Source organism: Pseudoliparis swirei, chromosome 4 (assembly GCF_029220125.1).
Source record: "Pseudoliparis swirei isolate HS2019 ecotype Mariana Trench chromosome 4, NWPU_hadal_v1, whole genome shotgun sequence".
Classification (NCBI taxonomy): Eukaryota; Metazoa; Chordata; class Actinopteri; order Perciformes; family Liparidae; genus Pseudoliparis; species Pseudoliparis swirei.
Window position 1 is genome coordinate 27,823,835 of NC_079391.1, and position 22,168 is coordinate 27,846,002.

At 42.9% G+C, this 22,168-nt stretch overlaps 1 protein-coding gene across 1 annotated transcript; it reads left to right on the top strand.

Moving 5' to 3' along the window:
- The first annotated feature begins 1,635 nt into the window (after positions 1-1,635).
- vstm2b (V-set and transmembrane domain containing 2B) lies at positions 1,636-17,428 on the top strand. Its single transcript, XM_056413762.1, has 5 exons — positions 1,636-2,180; positions 2,668-2,855; positions 3,659-3,688; positions 4,248-4,686; positions 16,530-17,428. The coding sequence occupies exons 1-5, from the start codon at positions 2,108-2,110 to the stop codon at positions 16,616-16,618; spliced, it is 819 nt and encodes a 272-aa protein (XP_056269737.1). The 5' UTR covers positions 1,636-2,107; the 3' UTR covers positions 16,619-17,428.
- The last annotated feature ends 4,740 nt before the right edge of the window (positions 17,429-22,168 follow it).

Below are 22,168 nucleotides of genomic sequence, written 5' to 3' on the forward strand. Positions count from 1 at the left end.
TCTAGCGTGTGTTTGTAGCGTCGGTGACGGACTAACTCTCCACTGGTCACAAACGCCATATCGCAGTCTGTGCACTTGTGTGGCCGAGTCCCTGCACACATGGAGAAGAAAAAATAAAACTCAGATTCGTCCGTCTCCTTTTTAAATTCCTGTTCCGGTCTCTTCTGAAGACGTGTGGAGGAGCGTACCCGTGTGTGTGTTGAGGTGGTTTCGTAGCAGCGTGACCGTCCTGAAGGCTCTTCCACACAGGTGACATTTGTGCGGCCTCTCGTCGGTTTGGCTCTTCATGTGCCGGTCCAGGTTGGAGCGCCGAGGACACGTGTAGCTACACAGCTCGCACTGGAACGTCTTCTTCACTCCTGACACACACACACACACACGTGTGTTTGAATCATCACCAGGGCTGGAGACCTTAAACGTTTCAAGCGCAGCGCACCGCAACGGAGACGATGCGCCCGGCGAGGGCCGCAGAGTGCAGAGGTCAGAGGGGATCCTCACCACCGAGCGGCGTCCCCGTCCTCCGAGTTGAATCACTGGGGACACTCACATGTCTGACCCCCTATAGACTGATGTTGACGGTAAATGCATTCGATCGGGAGCGCGAGGGTTTTGATAGTTAGCGGAAGGATTTATGTGACAACATCCGGTTTTGCAAAGTTAGCGGACAGAACCACGTGAAACAACATCCGTTTATCAAAATAAGATGTCGACAAATCAAACACTATTACATATAAAAGTTAACAATGAACTGATTTTGTATCTTTATAGATCGTTTCTGAGATTTAGCTTAAATTATGCTCACATTAAAACATTTTTACTGTACCAAGGAAGAGTTTATAAAAATAAGTCAGACTTTTGTATGTTAAAAAAAGTCCTGTAAATAGATTTCCCCAAGAGTTCAAGGAAATGAAAAATGCAGATGTGTTCCATACATATCTGAAATCCCCTACACTGGCAATCAAACAATTTTAATGTATCAATTAGGACATTTTTCAAAGTAAAAGTCCTAAATGTTTAAAGAAATCGGTAATTTCTTTAATGTTTGAGTTGCTTTATATATGTATTTCCTCATAGTCCGAGGCAATAATGCTGCACAATAAATAGAATGCTTCAATCGACACCGTGATCGGTGATCGGTATTATCGGATCGGCAGATACTGATTTCAGTGATCGGTGATCGGCACCAAAAACCTGATCGGTGCATCTCTAAAAAACACCATTAACTAACGAACACTCTCAGTTCACAACCTCCGTGGTTAAACACAGAGAGAGAGAAAAGAAAGAGAGGGAGAGAAATAGGAAAGAGAGAAAAGTAAGAGAGGAAAAAAAGTAAGAGAGGAAAAAAGAAAGGAAAGAGAGGGGGAGAGAGGAAAGAAAGATAGCGAGAGAGGTAGAGAAAGGAAATAAATAAATGAAAGAAAGGGAGAGAGAGGAAAGAAAGAGAGGGAGAGAGGAAAGAAAAAGAGGTAGTGAGAGGAAAGAGATAGAGGGAAAGTGAGAGGAAAGAGGAGAAAAGGAGAGGGGGTGAGGGAGGGAGGGAGAGCGAGAGAGCGCGCGCACTGAGGGGGAGGGCACCCAGAGACCTCTGTTGATCGCGCGTCCTCGCCATGCGCTCGCGCCGCACACCAACCCGCGGGAAGGCTCCAGGTTGGTGACAGCTGCCAGACCAGAGCAGGGGAGCTGCACACACGGGCAAGGGACAAGCGAGGGTCGGTCATCATCTCGGAGGATCGGTTATGTGTTGGGTGGTGGCGAGGAGCCCGCGAGAGCTTTCCTTCACCGGGGGAGCGGGGTGATGATGAGGAAGAGCAGCTTTTTGCCGCTGACCGGGAAGTTGGGGAATAACGGAGCCGACGCTTTCACTGATGGATTCCTCTGATTCGTTTACAGAACAACATTGGACAACTCCAATTCTTCTTGCTTGTGACGCCGACATGTGGGTTTAATTATGCCCGAGCTCACCTTCGGATCGTACACGTCCATGCTCCATCCTCTGGATCGCGCTTCTACTATGCCCATATTTGGAGTTATTTGAGGAGCAGTTAACTGGACTCAACACATCCAAGTCCGATGACCGTCTGATGTCCGTGACGAGCCTCACTGTGACATGGAAAAATCGGGACTGTACAGCCTCCTGTATTACTTCATTCTCAATTCTTCCTTTATGATTTGTGCAAATGGTAAGTAAACTAAACTCCCAGATGGGAAGAGAAAGAAAAAAATGTTTTTAAATATATGCCAGCTGACTGCAGGATTAAACATCTCCTGCCAATTGCCTGTAGAATTTTGAATAGTTGGAGAATTGTCACAATAAATCAGTTAAACATGAAAGAAGAAAAAAACGCAGTGAACCAGCTGTGCCCACATCACAGCATGAACAGGATTAGTTGATCAAATAAAGCCAGAGGCAGATAGTAGGTCACATTTCTCTGATAACACCATCTCCTTATAAATCACAATTAATGGCCTAGAGGAGATAGAGCTTGAAACCGCACGACGGGAGGCTGGGTCGCCATCAACAGGCCACACACTCTGGGCTGTTTGTTTGTAGGCTGGTGAAAGGTGTTTTACAGCTGCAGCTTCACATTGCCACCCTCCCCACCCACTGATCTGTGCTTCTGGTGTCTTGCCTTGCCCCTCCCCCCCCCCCCCTCCATGAAACCACAGCGGCATTTACTGAAGTCCCTAAAGATGTGAATGTGGGGGAGGGAGAGGATGTGGAGATGCCCTGCGCCTTCAAGGCTGTCAGCTCGGCGCCCATATCTTTGGAGATCCAGTGGTGGTACCTGAAGGAGGACGTGCCTCAACAACTGCCTCATGAGCTGCAGATCAGTGCCCCGGCCAACCGAGCCAAGGTAACTGCAACACTGACGCCAACCCCAACGCCATTAGTTAATCACCCGTTACTCACGTCGACATGTGTGTGTTTTGCCACCTGACTTGTGTATTCGTTGGATCGGCATCGATCTGCACCCCTAACATGCATAGATGTCACTTGTTCCTTGTAAATCGGCCCGAGATCTACATTTGTGCACGTTGCATTAATGATTGCACTGGCCTATATTTGTAAATCCACATTCATATATGCAGACATATTTTTTGATCTGCAAGCTTGTTCCATTTTATTTACATCATTTAAAGTATCTGCAGCATTTTAATCTTGTGCTTTTGCCAGCTGTTAATCTTCAGAACGAGGAGAGAGCGATGTTACCGACTTTGAAAGGGCACTTGTTGGTTATCAACACCATATTATTCCTCTCAGGTCTGCTGCATAAAACCGCCACAATGGGATATCGTGGCAGGAATGACTTTCGCTTCAGCATGACAAATCAGTCTCTTTTCAGTTGTCTGAGGAGTCGGGGGGCCAATCACATCTGCAGCCTTTCCTCTGCGGTTTGAGCACATTAAATGTGCAGCGGAGATAAAAAAAGAAAAAAAAGTGTGAGCGGAAGAAAGGCGAGCGAGAGAGAGAGGAGAGGTTATCAATGACGTCTTTGAGTAATGTACGCAACCGGCTCTACTCGTGCCATTTGCCCTCCCCACCAAATTAAATAATCATCTTGTGGTATTGTTGCCAGTAATGTGCATGCATTTAGTTCTATATATATATATCCATGTTTTCTAACCTGTGATTCACAATGCTTTTATTTCTTTTCAGGTCGTTCCAAGGGAAGCCACAAAAATAAGTGTAAGTGTCCAATTTCCTGGTTGCAGAGATATGCTGAATAGGACTGTCATTTGTTTAAAAAAAAAATGAGGACGGTGACAGAAAATCACCGGCCTGACATGGTCGTGTGTGTTGTGGTTAAAAGGTGGAGCGATGCTCCTCTTTTCTGGTGTCCGTCCATGAGGCCATGACTCCCTGAAAGGCGATTGGCTGATACACCTGACACTCACTCCGAGTCAGCTACAACTGACTGGTTGTTTGGCTTCGTCTTTTTAGTTTTCTGTGAAAGTAAAACAAGCTTCTCAGCCTCAGTGGTAAATGAGCAATTGATTCAGACCTTTAGTGTCAGTGTTACTCACACTGTGGCAGGTTGTGCTTCTGTAACATGTGAATGAAAGCATCACGATTAAAGAAAGCTCCATAAGATGTGGAGTCTGCTGAGAAATTAATACGGGGTCAGGTCTTTCTGGTGCCTCTGCCTCCACCTCTCCTCACAAAACATGAAGCGATGCTGAAACTAGTTGCTGGTCAAGCATTCCCGTCAGCCATGTTTCAGAGGTTCCCTCTCTCTCGGTTACAGACGGTGCGCGTTCAGGGAAACGCCATCTCCCACCACCTCAGCCTGTCCAAGGTGAAGAAGCAAGAAGAGGGGATGTACGAGTGCCGCGTGTCCGACCTGTGGGCCGACGAGGCTCAGGAATTTACGGTTCACGCCGCACTGCACGTCACGATGGCCGACAGCATGGTGGCCGAAGAGGCCGTGTCGCACATCCAGAACCGCTGGCCCCTGAGGAATACCAACACGGGGCTGGCGGGGGATGGAGCAGGGAGGGCCACCTCGGAGCCCGGCCAGGGGCTGGCTGGAGGGCAAAGGTCAGGGCAGGGGAAGCACCGGGTGCCTCAGCAGGCCCAGCCCGGCCTCCTCCCGTCCATCTCGTCCGCCACCACCTTGGTGGCCAAGTCGTCAGCCTCGCCGCTGCCAGGGAACGCAGCCATCCTCAGGCTGCAGCTCGGAGCTGGTGAGTGAGCGTTGGAGGGAGGGTGGAAGTGGAACAGAACCACAGTGACCCCTAGTGGTGATAGGAGTGAGGAACCATGGGAGATTCTCAGATACACTCCGCAGACTGCGGGTGCGTCCCCCCCCCCCCCAAGTATCTTAATTGCATCCCTGTTTTCCTCACCTGCGTCTTTTCCTTGCATCTTAGTCCCGCCCACCTGGGATGCATTGAGAGATGTAAGGAAACCATCTGAGGAGAGAGGAAAAAACTGAATTGAGTATTCATACACAGTGTGGTATTTATACACTGTGTGGTATTTATACACAGTGTGTGGTATTTATACACTGTGGTATTCATACACAATGTGGTATTTATACTAGTGCTGTGAAAAATAACGCGTTAAATCAGTTAATTCAATTACAGGTTTAACTATTTTTTTTTTTTTACGCATTTAACGCATGCGCAGAATGAGCTTCCAATCCGTCTGTTGTTGGTCGTCGGGACGAAAAAAGAGTCACTTGAAAAATGAGCTTCCAATACACCACTTCAATCTGAACTATGTCCGCTCTCATGCAGACGGTCTGTTCATCGGTAATGATCCTTCCGCAGGTTCACCTACGGAAACCTTGTTACAACTTTTACTTCCTGTAGATCAGGGGTCTCAACACGTCGATCGCGACCTGCCAGTCGATCGCGGCGTAGTGTTGGTAGATCGCATGACATTAAAAAGATTGGCCCGCCCCCTGACATGTTCTCTATAGCACGTCTTTGTTCTTTTATTAAACTAAACGTCTGTTGTTGATCGTATCTCCACAGCAGCATGTCATTTCTGTCTCTTCGCGTTGCGTTAACACTTATCGATCTCCGTCTCGCGCCGCAGAGCTCCGTCTTGTGCGCATCGGGACCGAGCAAAAAAAGTCACTTGTCAATCTGTCCACCTGTCCGTGTCCGGGCGGTGAGGTTTCAACTTTGCAGCGGTGTCCCGCCGTCCCTTTCATCACGGCCCAGTTCATGAAGAAAACCCACACAGTCAGTTTGCCTCAGCAGCTGCTAGAGGAAGACTAGAGGCCTTTAGATTGTATCATGGTGGAGTTAATGGTTGACAAACAAGAGAAAAATGTTCTGTTTAACCCTCCTGTTACCTTTACATTTACTAACATATTTTACCCTCGGGGTCAATTTGACCCCAGCAATTAAAACCTCAGAAAATTATTAGAATTAATATTGCTTCCCAAGTTTAAGTGTGAGGTACTTTATGTTTGTTTGTTGACTACCTAAATAGCCCTTTAAATAAATAAAAAAGTTGATATTTCTTATATGTTTGACACAGTGAAAAACAGCCTGGGGTCAAATTGACCCCAAAGAACACCGACATTAAACATTGAATGGGGTCAAATTGACCCGAAAGGTAACAGGAGGGTTAAACATTCTGTTTAGGATGAAGATGTATTAATGTTCCATATGGAAGAAAACTGCTAAATAACTGCTGAGTTGCAGCACCATTGTATAGAAGAATGTATAAATGTATATATCCGTCTTTTGTCATATATATCTATGTTCTCACAAAATATACCGAGAATATCGGTAATATGTGATTAATCATGATTAATCCACAAAAACCTGTGATTAACCCGATTAAAAATTGTAATCGTTTCACAGCCCTAATTTATACACAATGTGGTATTTATACACAGTGGATGGTATTTATACACAATGTGGTATTTATACACAATGTTATTCATACAGTGTGTGGTATAAATACACATGGTGTGTATATATATATACACAGTGTGTGGTGCTTATACAGTGTGGTATTTATACTGTGTTCTGCTTCCAAGCACAGGGATGATTTCTACCAGCTGAATGCGTTTGTCTTATTCATGAATCTATGATTCTAAATTCTGATTGTGACATCATTATAAAATAATAATAATGTGTTCTCTTTAGCACTGGAATACAATATTTAGGCTCAATGTTTCAGGTTAAACTTAAATTATATAACTCATCAAACCCGACACTCAGGAGTGATCAGCCTCACGTGACTGAATGGAAAGATGATGAATTATGTCTCACAATTCCCACTAAAGTGGTTAGGAATAAAAATGTGGAGGTCAGTATTTGACTATTCTCAGAGCAGCCGTCAATATGGCGGTGCAGAAAAACTTCCGGTTCAAGCGAGGAGCGAGGAAACGACAATTAAGAGACTTGGGATGTACTCGGTGTTCATCTGGCTCGAGGCTTATCGGTTAGGCATTTCAATCTGAGCAATCGGTTTATGGTCTCTGATAAGTGCCCTTTATCTTTATCTTTGAGATGCACACTAAAGTCTTTTCATCAATTGCACCTGCCACTATATTAGTATGTGTGTAGGATTATTGATAAATCTAGAGTCTGCATAAATTCCACGTCATATTGGATTCCACGTAATGTTTTAGTTTTAAATAACAGAATTCATGTAATCTTTCTGTAATTACTTATAATTCACTGAGCTGTTTTTTATTTGGCCATCATTAGAAATATAGGGAAATATAGTATAGGACGTTCAATTATCTGCCATATTAAGTGTTTTATGCCCCCATCTTCTTTTGGCAGCAGCAGTGAGTAGGGCTGAACGATATGTCAAAAGAAATCTAATTGCATCATTACTCTCATTGTCATTGTAAATTATTATTACATGATTATGGTGTGATTTCTTTGCGAGAATCTTGAACAAAACAAAGACTTTGACTTGAGTTTGTAGAATAAGAGGCGCAGGCCGGGACATCTGCAGCAACACTTAAGTCTTGTATCTTGTTCTGAAGCATTATACATGTATACATATGTTATTTTATCACTTGCCATACACAAATAAATGTTGCAAAAAGGACTTTCCGATTTGCTAGAACACATTCTCACATTGAGGGGCAATGTGAGAGCGTGAGTATTTCTGTCTCATGAGTCCTCTCATCCGTGTGATCGGCCAGTTTAGCGCTCCCCGTCATCTGTATACATGATCCTGCAACGATGTCACACTTTCCAAATCTCTTTAAATCACAGCATCATTTTCACGGTGTGCGCATAAACGCCTAACACCTACTTATGACTCCCTCTGCCAGACGTTTGACAGATGGCACGGCGGAAAGATGGAGGAAAGGGAGTGGGGAGTTGTAATCCACCTCCTCTTCGCTCATCTCCCTATTCCAGTTCTGTTCGTTTTCATACTCGTGAATAATTAAAACTCATCAAAAGTCGTGTCAGCCGCTGATGCAAAGCAGGCCAGAGGACTGTAAGAGGCCGTGTGTTTGGGTCTGAGACACGTAAAGGCGCCGTGTTATTGCGGCTGACTCCAGCACTAACGCCAGCCTGCTGTGTGCCGGTATTATGTTGCTAACGGACAGGGGCCTTCACAGGTTTAAGAGCTAAAGTCTGCCGTGTCATTCCAGAAGAGTTTCAGTCAGCTGTCACAGCTTTGATCAGTCGTTCAAAAGGCTTCTCACACGAAAGGAGAGATGACTTTCATCAGCTCCGATGCTGCGACATGTGCGCAGAGCCCTTTATTACAAATGTAAGTCTGTCCGTATCGGTGTTTGATGTCTGGATGATAGATGTATTATGCGCATACTAACGACCTCTCTTGCATAGCCAGACCTATCTCAAGAATGCTGTACCAGCACGAAAGATGGGTCTGGCTCCACACATTGTCATGATCGTATGAGGGGAGAATGGCTTGTTTGTATTTCCCTAAGCCAATCAAAATTGCCCTAGCACAGGATGCAGCAGGCAGTGCGCTTGCAAAGTAGACGGAGGAAGAGGAGGAGGAGGAGAGTGCCGCGTGAGATACTGCCTATTGATATTGTAGGCTGAAGGTCTTTTCAAGCCAAAGCCAGTATCTCATGTGAATACATTTCACATTGATTAAAAAATATGACCCATCGATGTCCAAGAGCCTATCCACACAGAAACGATACATATATGCATTAGTTTTACATTCCTGCAATGATTGAAAACAAGCCAGACAATACAATTAAAAAAAAAATTCACACAGTTAAGAGGTTTTCACGGACTCCAATCTCACATATCTTCTCACACCCTCACGCGACAATATGGATATCGATCGATAGATCCACGTGGTCTCAAAACATTGTGCCCTGTTTGACAAACAAAATGAAGATGATAAAGATAAAGAACATAAAGAAAACATCTGATGAAGCTTTTGAACTGGCTTGTGATGGTGAAAATACCAGTAGTGAAGAAGTAAGAATAGAAATTACTGACTTAAATACCACGATTGGAAAAAAACAAAAAAAATGTTACAGGTACAAATCTTACAGAAGTAAATCCATGTAATTAGTATATAATCCAGTGTATTACATGTACTTAGTATGTAGCCAATGGGCTGTTTAGTGGTAAAATGATGATATATTTTTACTATTGATGCGCTTACATCGAAGATGCATTTAAGGTTGTAGCTGCATGGCTGCAATAGAGCTATTTTTTTATTATTTTGTATACGCAACAGGTAATGTTTGCTCATCATATTCTGTGATTGCAGGCAGTTGGAAATGGTGTAGCGTTTAGTTTAATCAATACGAGTGCTGATCAAGCAGGATTTTTCAGACACCTGCATCTGCTCTAAGCATTGTACTTTATTAATCCCAGTGGCAAACTGTACCATTACTGCAGCGTAGCAAAAGCATTGGACAAAGATAATGTGCACTCCAATACTTATACGAATAGCTAGACTAATAGCTCAAAATAATGAGAGGATTTTACATCTATACATGTGTGAGGTGCAAGTAGGAACACATTAAATGCAACTTAAACTGTAAAATAGTGCAGTTATGGATTAGACCATGAAGAGGATGAAAGGTGTATGAGTTCCTGCTGAGTTTGTATTGGTGTTTTGTCCTTTAGGGGGTAGTGTGAGGTCTCACCTTCCAATCCCCTGTCCTGACTCAAAGGACTGGTTGTACATGGAGGTGGCAGCTGGAGGGAAGGACTTCCTGTAGAGGTCCTTGTCAAATTTAAGCTGGATATCTCTCCTAGTGAAAGTGCATTCTGCTGTCAAGGGGGACTCCAAGGTGTCTGTACTTCCTCCACTTCCTCTCCCAGACTGTTAATAGAATCAAGAGCAGTCCTCGGCCGCCTCTGAAATCCTCAATGTTCTTTTCTGCCACGATCACCTTTGCTTTCAGATGAATCTGAACTGTCGAAACACCACGGCCGTCCGCTCTGTGTGTGTTGACCCAGTCCTCTAGTTCATTCTCTAGTCCGGGCCAGTGGCATTTGCTTCCTGTGAGACTTCTTGCATTTTGCAAGTTCTCCCTGCAGCATCTCCAACGTCTAACCATGGACTCGTTGATCCCAAGTTCAAGGGCCGCAGCTCGATTTCCCTTCACAAAGGCCTCGTTTATAGCCTATAGTTTAAAAGCTGCGTCGTATCCGTTACGTTGTGTATTTGAGATGTTTTATTTCTAGGGATGAGCGATGGCTGAAATGAATCCCAAAATTAACTGGGTCAAAGTTGAAGAAAAAGTACCAGCTTATAACCCGCATTTTACAGTTTTATTAGCCTACAGCAAGATATTAACGAAAACTACATGGTGCCATCATAGCATTGATTATACACGGCTATTTAGGCCTTTTGTCCTTATGTGACCAGATGACGACATAGTTCCATCCAACAATGTAAGCAATTGTAGAGTTACATAATGTTACAGAGGTGTGTTTGAGAGTAAAGCAACCAGCAAGGAGGAAACCAGAACAGCTGTACCACGTGAACCTGTTGAAGAAGTGGCACTCTGCAGAGGTCCTATTAAGCTGTTTACCTCCGAAAGACACAGAAGCGCAACCAAGAGAGGTCAAAAGGTGGGCCCTGATCTGTCCCCCAGCAACGACAGGAGTGCATGGAGCTGGTGGACCAGAACCGAGATGTGTTCTCAGCTAAGCTCAGCACAAAGCACCTCGCGGCACATGAAATCCGCACCAAACAGGGTAAAGTAGTGAATCCGCGTCCCTATAGAGTACCAGAGGCCCATGAGGAAACAATTCGGGAGGAGGTTAAACATATGTTGGAGCTGGGTGTTATCGAAGAGTCCCGCAGTGCCTTTTGGAAGCTAAATGAGAGATCAGAGTTTGATGCTTAGTAGACGCCCCTTGGAGACGATTTAATAGATCGTCTGGGAATGATTTGCTTCATCACAACGCTGGACCTCACAAAGGGGTACTGGCAAATCCCACTTTCCCCAGCTTCCAAGGAGAAAACCGCCTTTGCAACAAGTAAGGTTTTTTTTTAGTACACCAAATTATCATTTGGGCTGCACCAGGTACAGAAGGTACTGGATGCCCTTCGTGAAGCAGGTCTCACAGAATGCAGATGCCCTCTCACGAACAGATGTCCTATGGGCCATTACTGGTGCTCTGGAAGCCTCAAGCCAGTGGAGGGGGAAATGTGAAGCAATGAGAGGAAGTTTCATCAATGGGAGATGCATCCTCTCCCATTGGTTGCAGCAGAGACTACAACCCATCATGGCAGCTGGGTAATGAACTCCAATTCCCATCGTCAGCAGGGCATCCACGCCTCACAAGCCGATCCCGACCTCGAGACATCACATAGTTTACCAGTTATTTGATTGGACGCTGCAGCTGATCAGACTGATCGCTGGAGTTTCAAACACACTTCACTTCACGTGACCCTTCAGAGTATGGATATTTTCGCTATATATATATATATATATACATACAATGCATAGTTCTTTGTTTCCTCTCATCTTGAAAAGAAGCAAGTGAGCGAAACATGGATACCAATTGAGAGACTTGGGATGTACCCAGAGAGATCTGGCTACTTCCTATCCTGCCTAAACATATTCAAACCATGTGTGTGTTGATGGTTGTGGCTCTCTGAACTCACCTACACTGCCATCCATGTCAGCCTGCTAGCTAGCTATTTTTTCCACCGTCAAAACTGTGCAATATTACTCCGGTAAACCTGGACTAATCTAAATTCTGCCACATTATCCGGGTTATCCCAGACCTCCCTCCTGGACACAGAATGGCAGCCTCCAGCTCTGCGGGGTTCGTGGAGCTTTAGCCAGGAACGTGTTTGGTTTAGCCCTGACTCGTTCTGATGGAGGAAAGCAGATCTACAATCATGCTCACTTGCTTTAGGACTGACATTATTGGTACATGTCAACAAGCTTGTCAGCGTGGGGTAGCTTTGTGGCCTGGATATGATATTTGGCCAGAAAGCACTTTAGCTCCTGAGATGCATGTGTTAAAGTTAGCTATTTACATAGATACATAACAGCTATATAGGAACTAGGATGACAAAGCTGGAAGAATAAATAGGTAAAGAATATACAGGAATGGGGAAAAAATAGGTCATAGATTAATATTAAATAAACAACCAACCAACAATCGGATAATTATAAAACAAATATTAAATTCTAATCAAATAACGTGAGCAGTAGCTAGTTTGATATGCGAGGGTTAGTGAGAGCATGACGACCTGCAAGAAGAACAGGTTGTTTTATTTATATTTTTTTTTTATGTAAGTGCAATAGAATGTGTTGGACAAGAACATACTCCAGCTCAGCAATTAGAGTACATTAAATATGGAATAATAAGATTTTAAAAAGATTACAATATGAAAAGATATCAATCACTACTTTAAATATTACAATATTCCTAATACATTTTAAATGCAAATTTAAAAAGTGCGTTTCATAAACTCAAGAAGGGAGTAAAACAGAACTGTCTCTCAGAGGCATGGAAGATTAAGACATCCTAAACTACAGATGCTGTGAATTCCATAGATACTAACAGCTCCATGGTTAATACAGTGTAGCTATCATCATCATCATCATCATCGTTTTGCTCGCTCTGTTTGTCAACAGATAAACACAAAACTTTTGGATTAGTAACGATGACTTTCTTCTTTAGAAGGATTACCTTAACTTTAAAATAAATTTGATATGAAATGTTTGCTGTAGTCATACAATGCAGTACAAGTAAGAAAAGAATGGTGCAAACTGCCCCAGATGTTGTCCGAGGTTGGCTGCGTGCTCCTGGATCACAGCTGCAGTCGGTAGATGCTGCTCCTGTGTGGCTACATGACATCCCCAGACAGCCAAGTGCACGTGAGTTTGTTCACTTGATGAAAGAAAGCAGTGATAAAATATGTGGATGGATAGAAGACAGCATTTTTTCCATTTTACAGTGGAAATGAAAGTCCCACGGAAGCAGAGTACAGGATTATAAACTGTCATATTTACCAGTGACTACATCTTTTAGAAATGCACATGTAGACATCTAACAGTGTATTTGGCAAAAGAAAAGCATGGCGGCTGAATTCATCTCAACATGCCAATAAAGAGCAACTATCGGTCCAATATATCATAATGTTATTCCAGTACCACTTGCACAACAGTAATATTGCAGTATGAGATTGAGTCAGGACATCTGAGCCTCTGATGCATCTGCCTGACAGCTGCTCCAATCCATTTTGCAAGGTGTGTGTGTGTGTTCGTGTTCATACATACAGCTTGAGCGTGGATGTATATGTTTTGCATTTAAATGCAATGTGTAAAATGTGGCCACATATTGTGCAGGACGGTGTAAATCAAAAAAATCAATATCATGGTATTTTAAAAAAGAGAGGGTGTATAACAGTATTTTTTTGCATGTGCCTTTTTTATGGGTTTATGGTCGCTTATTATACAGGCAAGAGTAAATGGAATCTATATATTTAAACATGTTACTGTCATCCTTTATAAAATGAATATCGGGTTGCCTTGGCCCTACAATAAAATACAATACACAAAGAAATCAGAATACAAGAAATGGTTGAAGAATGTAATTTAGTAAACTGCAGCATAATAAAAAATAAAAAAATTTAAAAGAACTTCTACGTTAAGGAAACGTGCCCCCGGGCGACTATATGTCGGTGGTGATTACTGAAGGCTTTGAATCCATCGAGCGTAATCGCTCAGCGCACCCCCGCCTTCCAACACGTGTTGTCCTGAGGTGACTGATGTTGTTATTGTCAGCACCACTGGTACCTCGTAGCAACAACAAGGTGCTACGTCGGATTGGTTTTAAAGCAAAAGAAGTCCAAACAACAGACACGGCACCTCATGGACACAAGTTCCTCTCGTGCATCTCCGGTTTCTCTTTCTTCATCCACCCATCTATCTTTTCTGTTCTTGAATGTGCAATAGCTATGGAGTCTCTCCTAGCTGTTAACGGACTATTTTGCTGCTAGCTAACATTACCCAGCATGCCATTAGGCGGTATAATGTTCACTGATTAGTTTCACAAATAGTTTATGTGTCACAAATGGAAATGTTAAAGGGTGGGTTAGTAACTGTTGTCTTATAATGTTCTAACTTTGAACTTTAAAAGGATTCCCAGTGAATAAGGTTCCCTATCAATGCACGCAAACATGTGTCAGCAACAGCACTTTCAAGGTCAAGTATGGCAGTATATGAAATATAATAATAAAAGGGAAATCTAAACCAGTATTGTGGAAGAAGTGATGCACCGCCAAGCGCACGTTAAATGCTCCAAAGACATATGGGGCGTGTTTCAACTCGATACTGGCTGCATACAATTAAAATATCCAGTCAGCGGTTTCAAAAACAGACCATCTAGCGAACAGATCACACCAACCAGATCGGGCCAAGGTCTGTGGTCCTTGCTTGGACCACACACATCCTTGAACTCAGCCTTCATTTCGATCTCAACTACACACCTCTAATGTTCCGTGGCTGCATCTGATATGGGTGTGACTATCGCCTTGACCCAATCTGTCCACAGGCCGAAAGTACTCAAATCCACCTGTGGTAGTTTCTGCCTCATCATGGTTCTGGGTACAGCCTACTCTCACAGGGACTCAAAACTATAAGAGAACAATTGTTTTACCTTTTTTGTTTTGTACTGTTTTATTTTGGGGTGACTGTGGTTTAGTGGTCAGCAGGGTCGTCCGACCATTAGAGGATCGGCGGTTCGATCCCCGGCTCCGCTAGTCCATGTCCATGTGTCCTTGGGCAAGACTCTTCACCCCAAAAACCTTAGCCCCTCCCATCACTGTATGAATGGGTGAATTTATTCATGTAGAGTAGTGTTAAATGGGGACATCGGACCCTATGAGACGACATAGATCCTATCTGCCTGATGGATCATCGAGGTCTGGGTCGTGGAATTCCTGCTCCTGACTACGCCACTGTCCTGTTGAGACTCCGCCCACTGTTGAGACTCCGCCCACTCCTCCTCTCCACCGCCATCTGCCTGATGGATCGTGGAGGTCTCCATCGTGGAATATGCCTACTATGAACTATTCATACACTCTGTCACATTCATTGAATGTATTTAAACTCTAAATCTGTCCTTCTGTACACATTACATCTATTGTTCTGTCCATCCTTGAGAGGGATCCTCCTCTGTTGCTCTCCTGAAGGTTTCTTCCCTTTTTTCCCCCCTGAAGGGTTATTTGGGAGTTTTTCCTGGTCCGATGTGAGGTTTTGGGGCAGGGATGTCTATGTGTACAGATTGTAAAGCACTCTGAGACTAATTTGTGAAATTGGGCTATACAAATAAACTGAATTGAATTAAAGCGCATTGAGTGGTTGGAAGACTAGAAGAGAAATCTTAAAGTACATTCAATTTGAGTTTTTTTACTATTTTATATTCGATATCGCGCACCACAAGTTTCCCATCATGGGTGTTTTAAAATGTGGAAACCATTGGCGATATGTCTGGCAGCACTTTGACTTAGTATAGTGCTGCCAGCAATGCCACCAGGGGGTGGGGGTAGTAGCTCAGTATGTAGGGACTTGGTTTGGGAACTCCCATCAATCCCATCTCTTCACATGGATGCACCTCATAAATATCGGTAATGAAGAAAGTTAATTGGATGTTGCTTTAGCTTCAGTGTTTTGGCATCCAGTATGTAGCCAACAAGTGTATGATTAATACACTTTTACAATGTTCTCGTTTCAAACAGAGTCTGGCTTTTTTAATTACATCGTTGGCTGCAGCTGAGAAAATGTCTTCTCAACAGGAAAAAAAAATTGATGAGAAGTCTTGAAACCAGGACCCTTTTTTTAAACTGACCAGAACAGAAAATGCAGAGCAAAGTGTTACTTTCACCACAGCCTCAGTGCGAGCCATGAACGTGACGCGGAATAACTAAATGCATTCCCACCAGCCTCAGCCGAGCATCGTAGTATGTTAGCATGAAGGTGTTTTGCTCAATGCACCACGGTGTCTAAGTACAGCCTCGCAGACCTGCTATTATGGCTCTTGTTAATTAATCAGTCCAACAATATTAAACTTCACTGTAAAAAAAAGAGTGAAATATACGGTGAATTACCTGCAGCTGTGGTTGCCAGAGCTTTATCGTAAGAAATAAAGTGACACTTATAAGACATTACGGTATGTTTTGTAAAAACCGCAGTTCTCCTTTCAACCTAATTAACTATTTTTTAAGTGAAATAGACAGTACAACTGTATTATATATTAAGGTACTTTACTGATGTAAACGCTGAATTACTGACAGCTGTGGTTGCCAGAGCTTTACCGTACGAAATAAAGTGACACGTATAAGACATTACAGTATGTTTTGTAAAAAAAAGCAGTTCCACTGTAAATTTAATTGAAAGTGAACTTCAGTGAAAAACACACGACTGTATAATAAATTAAGGTAATTTATTTTATTAACGTTGAATAACCGGCAGCTGTGGTTTGCCAGAGCTTTAGCGTACAAAATAAAGTGACACGCATACGACATTACAGTATGTAGTGTCTATAGATACGTTTCAGCATGATTTGCAAAACACTGTTGTCGTTTACTTTCTCTCTTAACCGTTTCCCTTTCTCTCATCCAGGTTGCGGTGTGATCACCACCATGGACCCCCTCCTCTGCATCGCTCTATTGTTCCTGCATAAACTCCTTCCTTTCCTATTGGCCCACTGAAGAGACTTCAACCAAAATTTAAGCCGACATGCAACGTTCTCACGATACCAAAAAGATAAATAAAACAAGCAGCAGTCAGTAGAGAAAGCTCACATTAAACCGATGTATGCCGTTGAAACAAATCCCTGCGGGGACTGCAGAAGAGACCGAGATTAACAGAAGAGATTACAAATCTGATGAGAGGGGCGCTTCTCCGACTTGTAACAGAGAAGGAAGCTCAGTGACTGGAGCGAGCAGAGGGTGGAGAAGAGGAAGGTGCTGACGGGGAACGATGGGAGTGTCACTACTGATCCAGCGTGGCCACATGAAGCGCTGCCTTTAGGCTACTCAGCACCTGCTTCATGCATGGCCCTCCTCAAACATTCCACATTGCAGCATTTCCACTGTGAATTCCATCAACTTAACACAAATCACTTCGTCCTACTGCTGATTTTTATTTGTTCTATGGAAAACATACGACTCCTTGTTTTTCATTGGATAGGGCGATTTGATCAGCATGATAAATTAGGTATTGTTCTGTCGCCATGTGACGTGTCTTTATTATACAGAACTACCATTCATCCAGTGTGTCGGTCTGATGTATGCCATGTCCACCCCCGTCCTAAACTCACACACTTACTGTTCTTCTGATAGCTGTGTTCAATAATGTAATCAACAAGTTGATATGTTTTGATTGAGATAAGGCACATCTTACCAGTGTTGTTGTTAATCACATCCAATAATGTTTATTTTTACGAAATATATGGTGATCAAAGTGAGACAAGTCATTTCTGAGACAAAAATGAAGATATATTAAATCTGTGTATCATTCTTTCTTTGGTTCTTTTGTTTCTCTATTTTAAAATCAGAAGAGGAAAAAAAAGGGTGGGAAAAAATCCCTGCAGTGGTTGGTCTTCCCCATCACCGGAGCAGAAGACAACTCGGGCCGAGACGTGACGAGATTCTGCTGAATATGCACGGTGGATCCTGTTGCGAGTCATGCACACAGTAAGAAGGATTTAAAAATGTACAGAAACTCCCTCTGGACTGAATAGTAAATGATAAATGGGCTGTACTTTGTACATCTATTTTCTATTCTTCCAACCACTCAAAGCGCTTTAACACTATATGACATCATTCACACACTGATGGGAGGGGCTATGGTTCCACCTGCACATTAGCAGTAACTAACACTCCCACACATGCATGCGCCGTAGTCACAGCTATAGCAGCAATTTGGGGTTATATGTCTTGCCAAAGGACACATTTAAATGGACTAGCGGAGCCAGGAATTGAACAACCGATTGAAGAACGACCAACTTCCCCACCGAGCTATAGTTGCCCTCGAGGTAGGGTCGTTTCTTATACCATAGCTGTATGAGCATGGATTAAGCCCCATTGTCTCGCATTAATTAAGTCAAGAATATTATTTACACGAGTCAGAAGATGGGGTCAGGTGAGCAGGGACTGCCGCTCAAGAGGTGATGGTGGCTTCCGGCGCTAACCATCTCGGCGAGGGATGCTGTCAAGCTTACCAATACAGGTGGTCCCAGCAAGGACAGCCTTGTCAAAAGTGGTGGAAGACTAGAAAGGCTCATACATAAATGTAGGTCCATTTCCTAAATGACCCTAACTCCAGAGTCTCATTCCTCCTTCTTTCTTAGCTGACAGCCTCATGAATCCTTCTTAGAGTATGCAAGGCCTATTCATCACAATATCATCCACCGTGCTCAATAACTGCAGAAATTCTCATCATTTCTCCAGCCTAAACTGTATGTAGAATGTGGACCTAGTCGTCATGCACAGGAAGTGACCATATGTGGACTGAGAAGGCGTGACTTAGAGGCTCTAGTAGAGACCTCTCAATCACCTTGTAGCCCCGCCCTAAAGCATACCCTGCTTTATGGTCTGTTTGACTCTAATTGGACCATAATTTACAAAATGAACATCATGCTGTATTGAAGACTTGGAACTTCAGTTCAGTTTATTTTGTATAGCCCAAAATATCAAATCACAAACTCCCCTCACAGGGTTTTACAATCTGTACACATACGACATCCCTGTCCCAGGACCTCACATCGGATCAGGGAAAACTCCCCAAAAAATAGAGGGTTCACAGAGAAAAAAGGGAATAAACCTTCAGGAGAGCAACAGAGGAGGATCCCTTTCCCCGGAGGAACAGAAGCAATAGATGTCATGTGTACAGATGAACAACGTTAAAGAGTTGCAACACATTTAATAAACTTAAATTATAAATAATTAGTAGACATTGACCACGATCCACAATCCATGAAACAGAAGGAGGTAGAGAGGAGGGGGGCGGCAGGGCTATGGCAGGAGGCGGGTCCAGAGGCAGGGGCCAAGGAGTCAGAGGCCCAGATTGAGACCATAAACTCGTTTAAATGTTGATAAATCAAGTGAGAAATTGGGGGATTTTCTCATGAACTTCTAAAAAACCAGAGTGCTTTTTTACTTCTGCACTAGCTTCGCTGTCAGAACCAAAGATTCTGAGGCCTGGTTTCAACACAAGCTGCTTCCCTCCCTTCAAGGAGAAATTAAACCTCTGCTCCTTGTTTTTATTTTTCAGATTTTTTTTTTTGGTGTTTCCAATCCGGTATTTAAATCTAAAAACAAAACAAAAAGCAGTTTCGGGGTTTTACTGATTGACTTCTAAAAAAGGTATCATATTGTTTTTGTAATAAAAAGGTAGATTACAAAAGTGTTGCATGTCTATGGTTTTCTTTCAGCACAGATGATTCACAATATCCCAAGGAAAGTTAATGACTTCAATGACATCAATCCTCTTTCCTCACACTAATTAAACACCAGCTGTATGTCCATGCATGGACAACTCCACTTCATACTGATGTCATGTGCACAAGTACTGGTCCAACCGTCTTACCAGCATCTCAACAGTTCCCCAGGACCAACACTTTAGTCGAGGAAAAGGTCCCTAAAAATAATCAATCTTAAAATGTGGGTGACATTTGATCTTTAATTCTATAAACATGCCAATGTTTCCATTCATATCAAAATATATCAATAATATAATTGGAATGTGCAGATTGACATGAAATACGCTGACCACATTCATCATGCTCAACAACATGAAAACAAGACAACAAGATAACAGCATTTGTTTGAGTTATTACATTTTTAACTCAAACAAATGCTGTTATCTACATATACTGTAGATACACACAGAACATAGATATAGAAAGAAAGAAATGTACACTTTTATTGATCCCCGTGGGTAAATTCTTCTCTGCATGTTAACCATCCTTAGTTATTAAGGAGCCGTGTGCAGTGAAGCAACTGGGGATTCAGTGTCTTGCTCAAGGACACTTCAACATGAAATATGGGGAGAGCGGGGATCGAACCGTGTACCTTGATGTTCAGGAACCACCACTCACCATGAACTACAGCCGACCCCATGATGAAAGCATTTGTTTGATTTGTAAATTATATAACTCAAACAAATCCTGTTCTCTCTCCTTGACCGTTGCCATTAGGAAAGTTCCTCGTCTTTAACCCTCCTGTTACCTTTCGGGTCAATTTGACCCCATTCAATGTTTAATGTCGGTGTTCCTTGGGGTCAATTTGACCCCAGGCTGTTTTTCACTGTGTCAAACATATAAGAAATATCAACTTTTTTATATATTTAAAGGGCTATTTAGGTAGTCAACAAACAAACATAAAGTACCTCACACTTAAACTTGGGAAACAATATTAATTCTAATAATTTTCTGGAGGTTTTAATTGCTGGGGTCAAATTGACCCCGAGGGTAAAATATGTCAGTAAATGTATAGGTAACAGGGGGGTTAAGTCTTCCATTAACCCTGCTCTTTCTAACCTTGATACAAATAGCCGATCTATAACTGATCTATCCCACTAACAGACAATGTGCATCATGCAGGTAGTCACTGATAAGTCAGATTCACTAAATTCTTTGATTGCACAAACTTGTCATGAATGACATATTTGAAGACAACTTGTTCATGCGTACGTGCATGTTTATGCGATTCCATCAGTATCATGATCGACGCACCGAAAATGTTCAAATAAATTGTCACTAAAAAGTAAAAAGAAGATTTTCAGACTGCAGAGTTTAAAGTACTGCTGTCAGACATCAGAAAAAACAAGTTGATCTGAAACAATTATAAAATATCAATAATACATATTGGACCTGGCTGGGTCTGATGCCATGGCCCTGATGTGCCTCGCCCACTCCTCCTCTCTACCTCCATCTGCCTGATGGATCATGGAGGTCTGGATCGCGGTCCATGCCCACTACCAACTATTCATACACTCTGTCATACTCATTAAATGTGTTTTAATGATTCCTTTTCTACACATGACATTTATTACTTCTGTCCATCCTGGGAGAGGGATCCTCCTCTGTTGCTCTCCTGAAGGTTTCTCCCCTTTTTTCCCTGTGAAAGGTTTTTTTTCTATTTATCTGAGGTCCTGGGACAGGGATGTCGTATGTGTACAGTTGTAAAGCACTTTGAGGCAAATTTGTAATTTGTGATATTGGGCTATACAAAATAAACTGAATTGAATAATAATGTGTCATTACAGCCGAGCTGTCCTGTGACAAGGGGGTGTTACACCCAGACCCTCTGGGTAGTTCTGTGTTCACTGTCTGTTTCTGTTGTGTTGTCTGTCACTCACCTTGTCTCTCGTTTCAGACTCCTCCCTCCTTGTGTGCCGCCCTCCTGTGTGATTGCAGACCCCGCCCTCATTGTTTCCACCTGTGCCTCATTCCCCTGTGTATTTAGTCTGTGTCGACCTCTTGTCTGTGTCGGTTCGTCTCTAAATGTTGCCCAGTAAAAGACGTTTGCTTTTTTCGAAATCTGACTTCCTCATTTCTGCAATTGAGTCCTACTTTCTGTGGCTCCCCGTCAAGTCGTGATAGGGGGAAATGTTTGACGAAGTTAGATGCTAAAAATGTCTTTCTTAAGCAAAGTAGCAAACATTCCTTATTAAAAAAAAGAAAAAAGAAGCACAGCCTTGTTCTGGGCCATTCAGGGACTGAATTCTTCCAAGGGTGCTTGGTCTCAAAAAGGCATTTCAGATCTATAAAGCTGGCCAGCTACTCCTAAGATGTCTCGTATAGAATCGAGCCTCCAGATTCGATTTTCTGCACTCTAAAGGAGTTTATTGTCTAGCGTTGCCATTTTAACTCCAGCTATTGTCCATTGTCTCTGATCTTCTGCCTTTGAAAAACTGTTCACAAAGTTTGCTCCTGAAATTTCCCAGTTTAATGCTTACCTTTTAGGCTGCATGAGCGGGTCGAGATGTGCAAAGCTGCTTCATCAAAAACAATGCACTCGTTGGTTTAAGATACCGTGCCACTGCAGTGGCAATGGTCTGTGGGAGTTTTAATGTTCATCAGAACTGTTGTGAATACAGAAGCATTTTCTCTAAACTCTACATCATCTTGTAACATTGACTTGGAGCCCAATGATTCTTCCACAGGCCGATTCCCCGTTGGGTTTCCCTAGGAACTCAAAGGCATCATATCATCTCTTTTGCTGCATGGACTTGACTGCACTCTGACTTCTTGA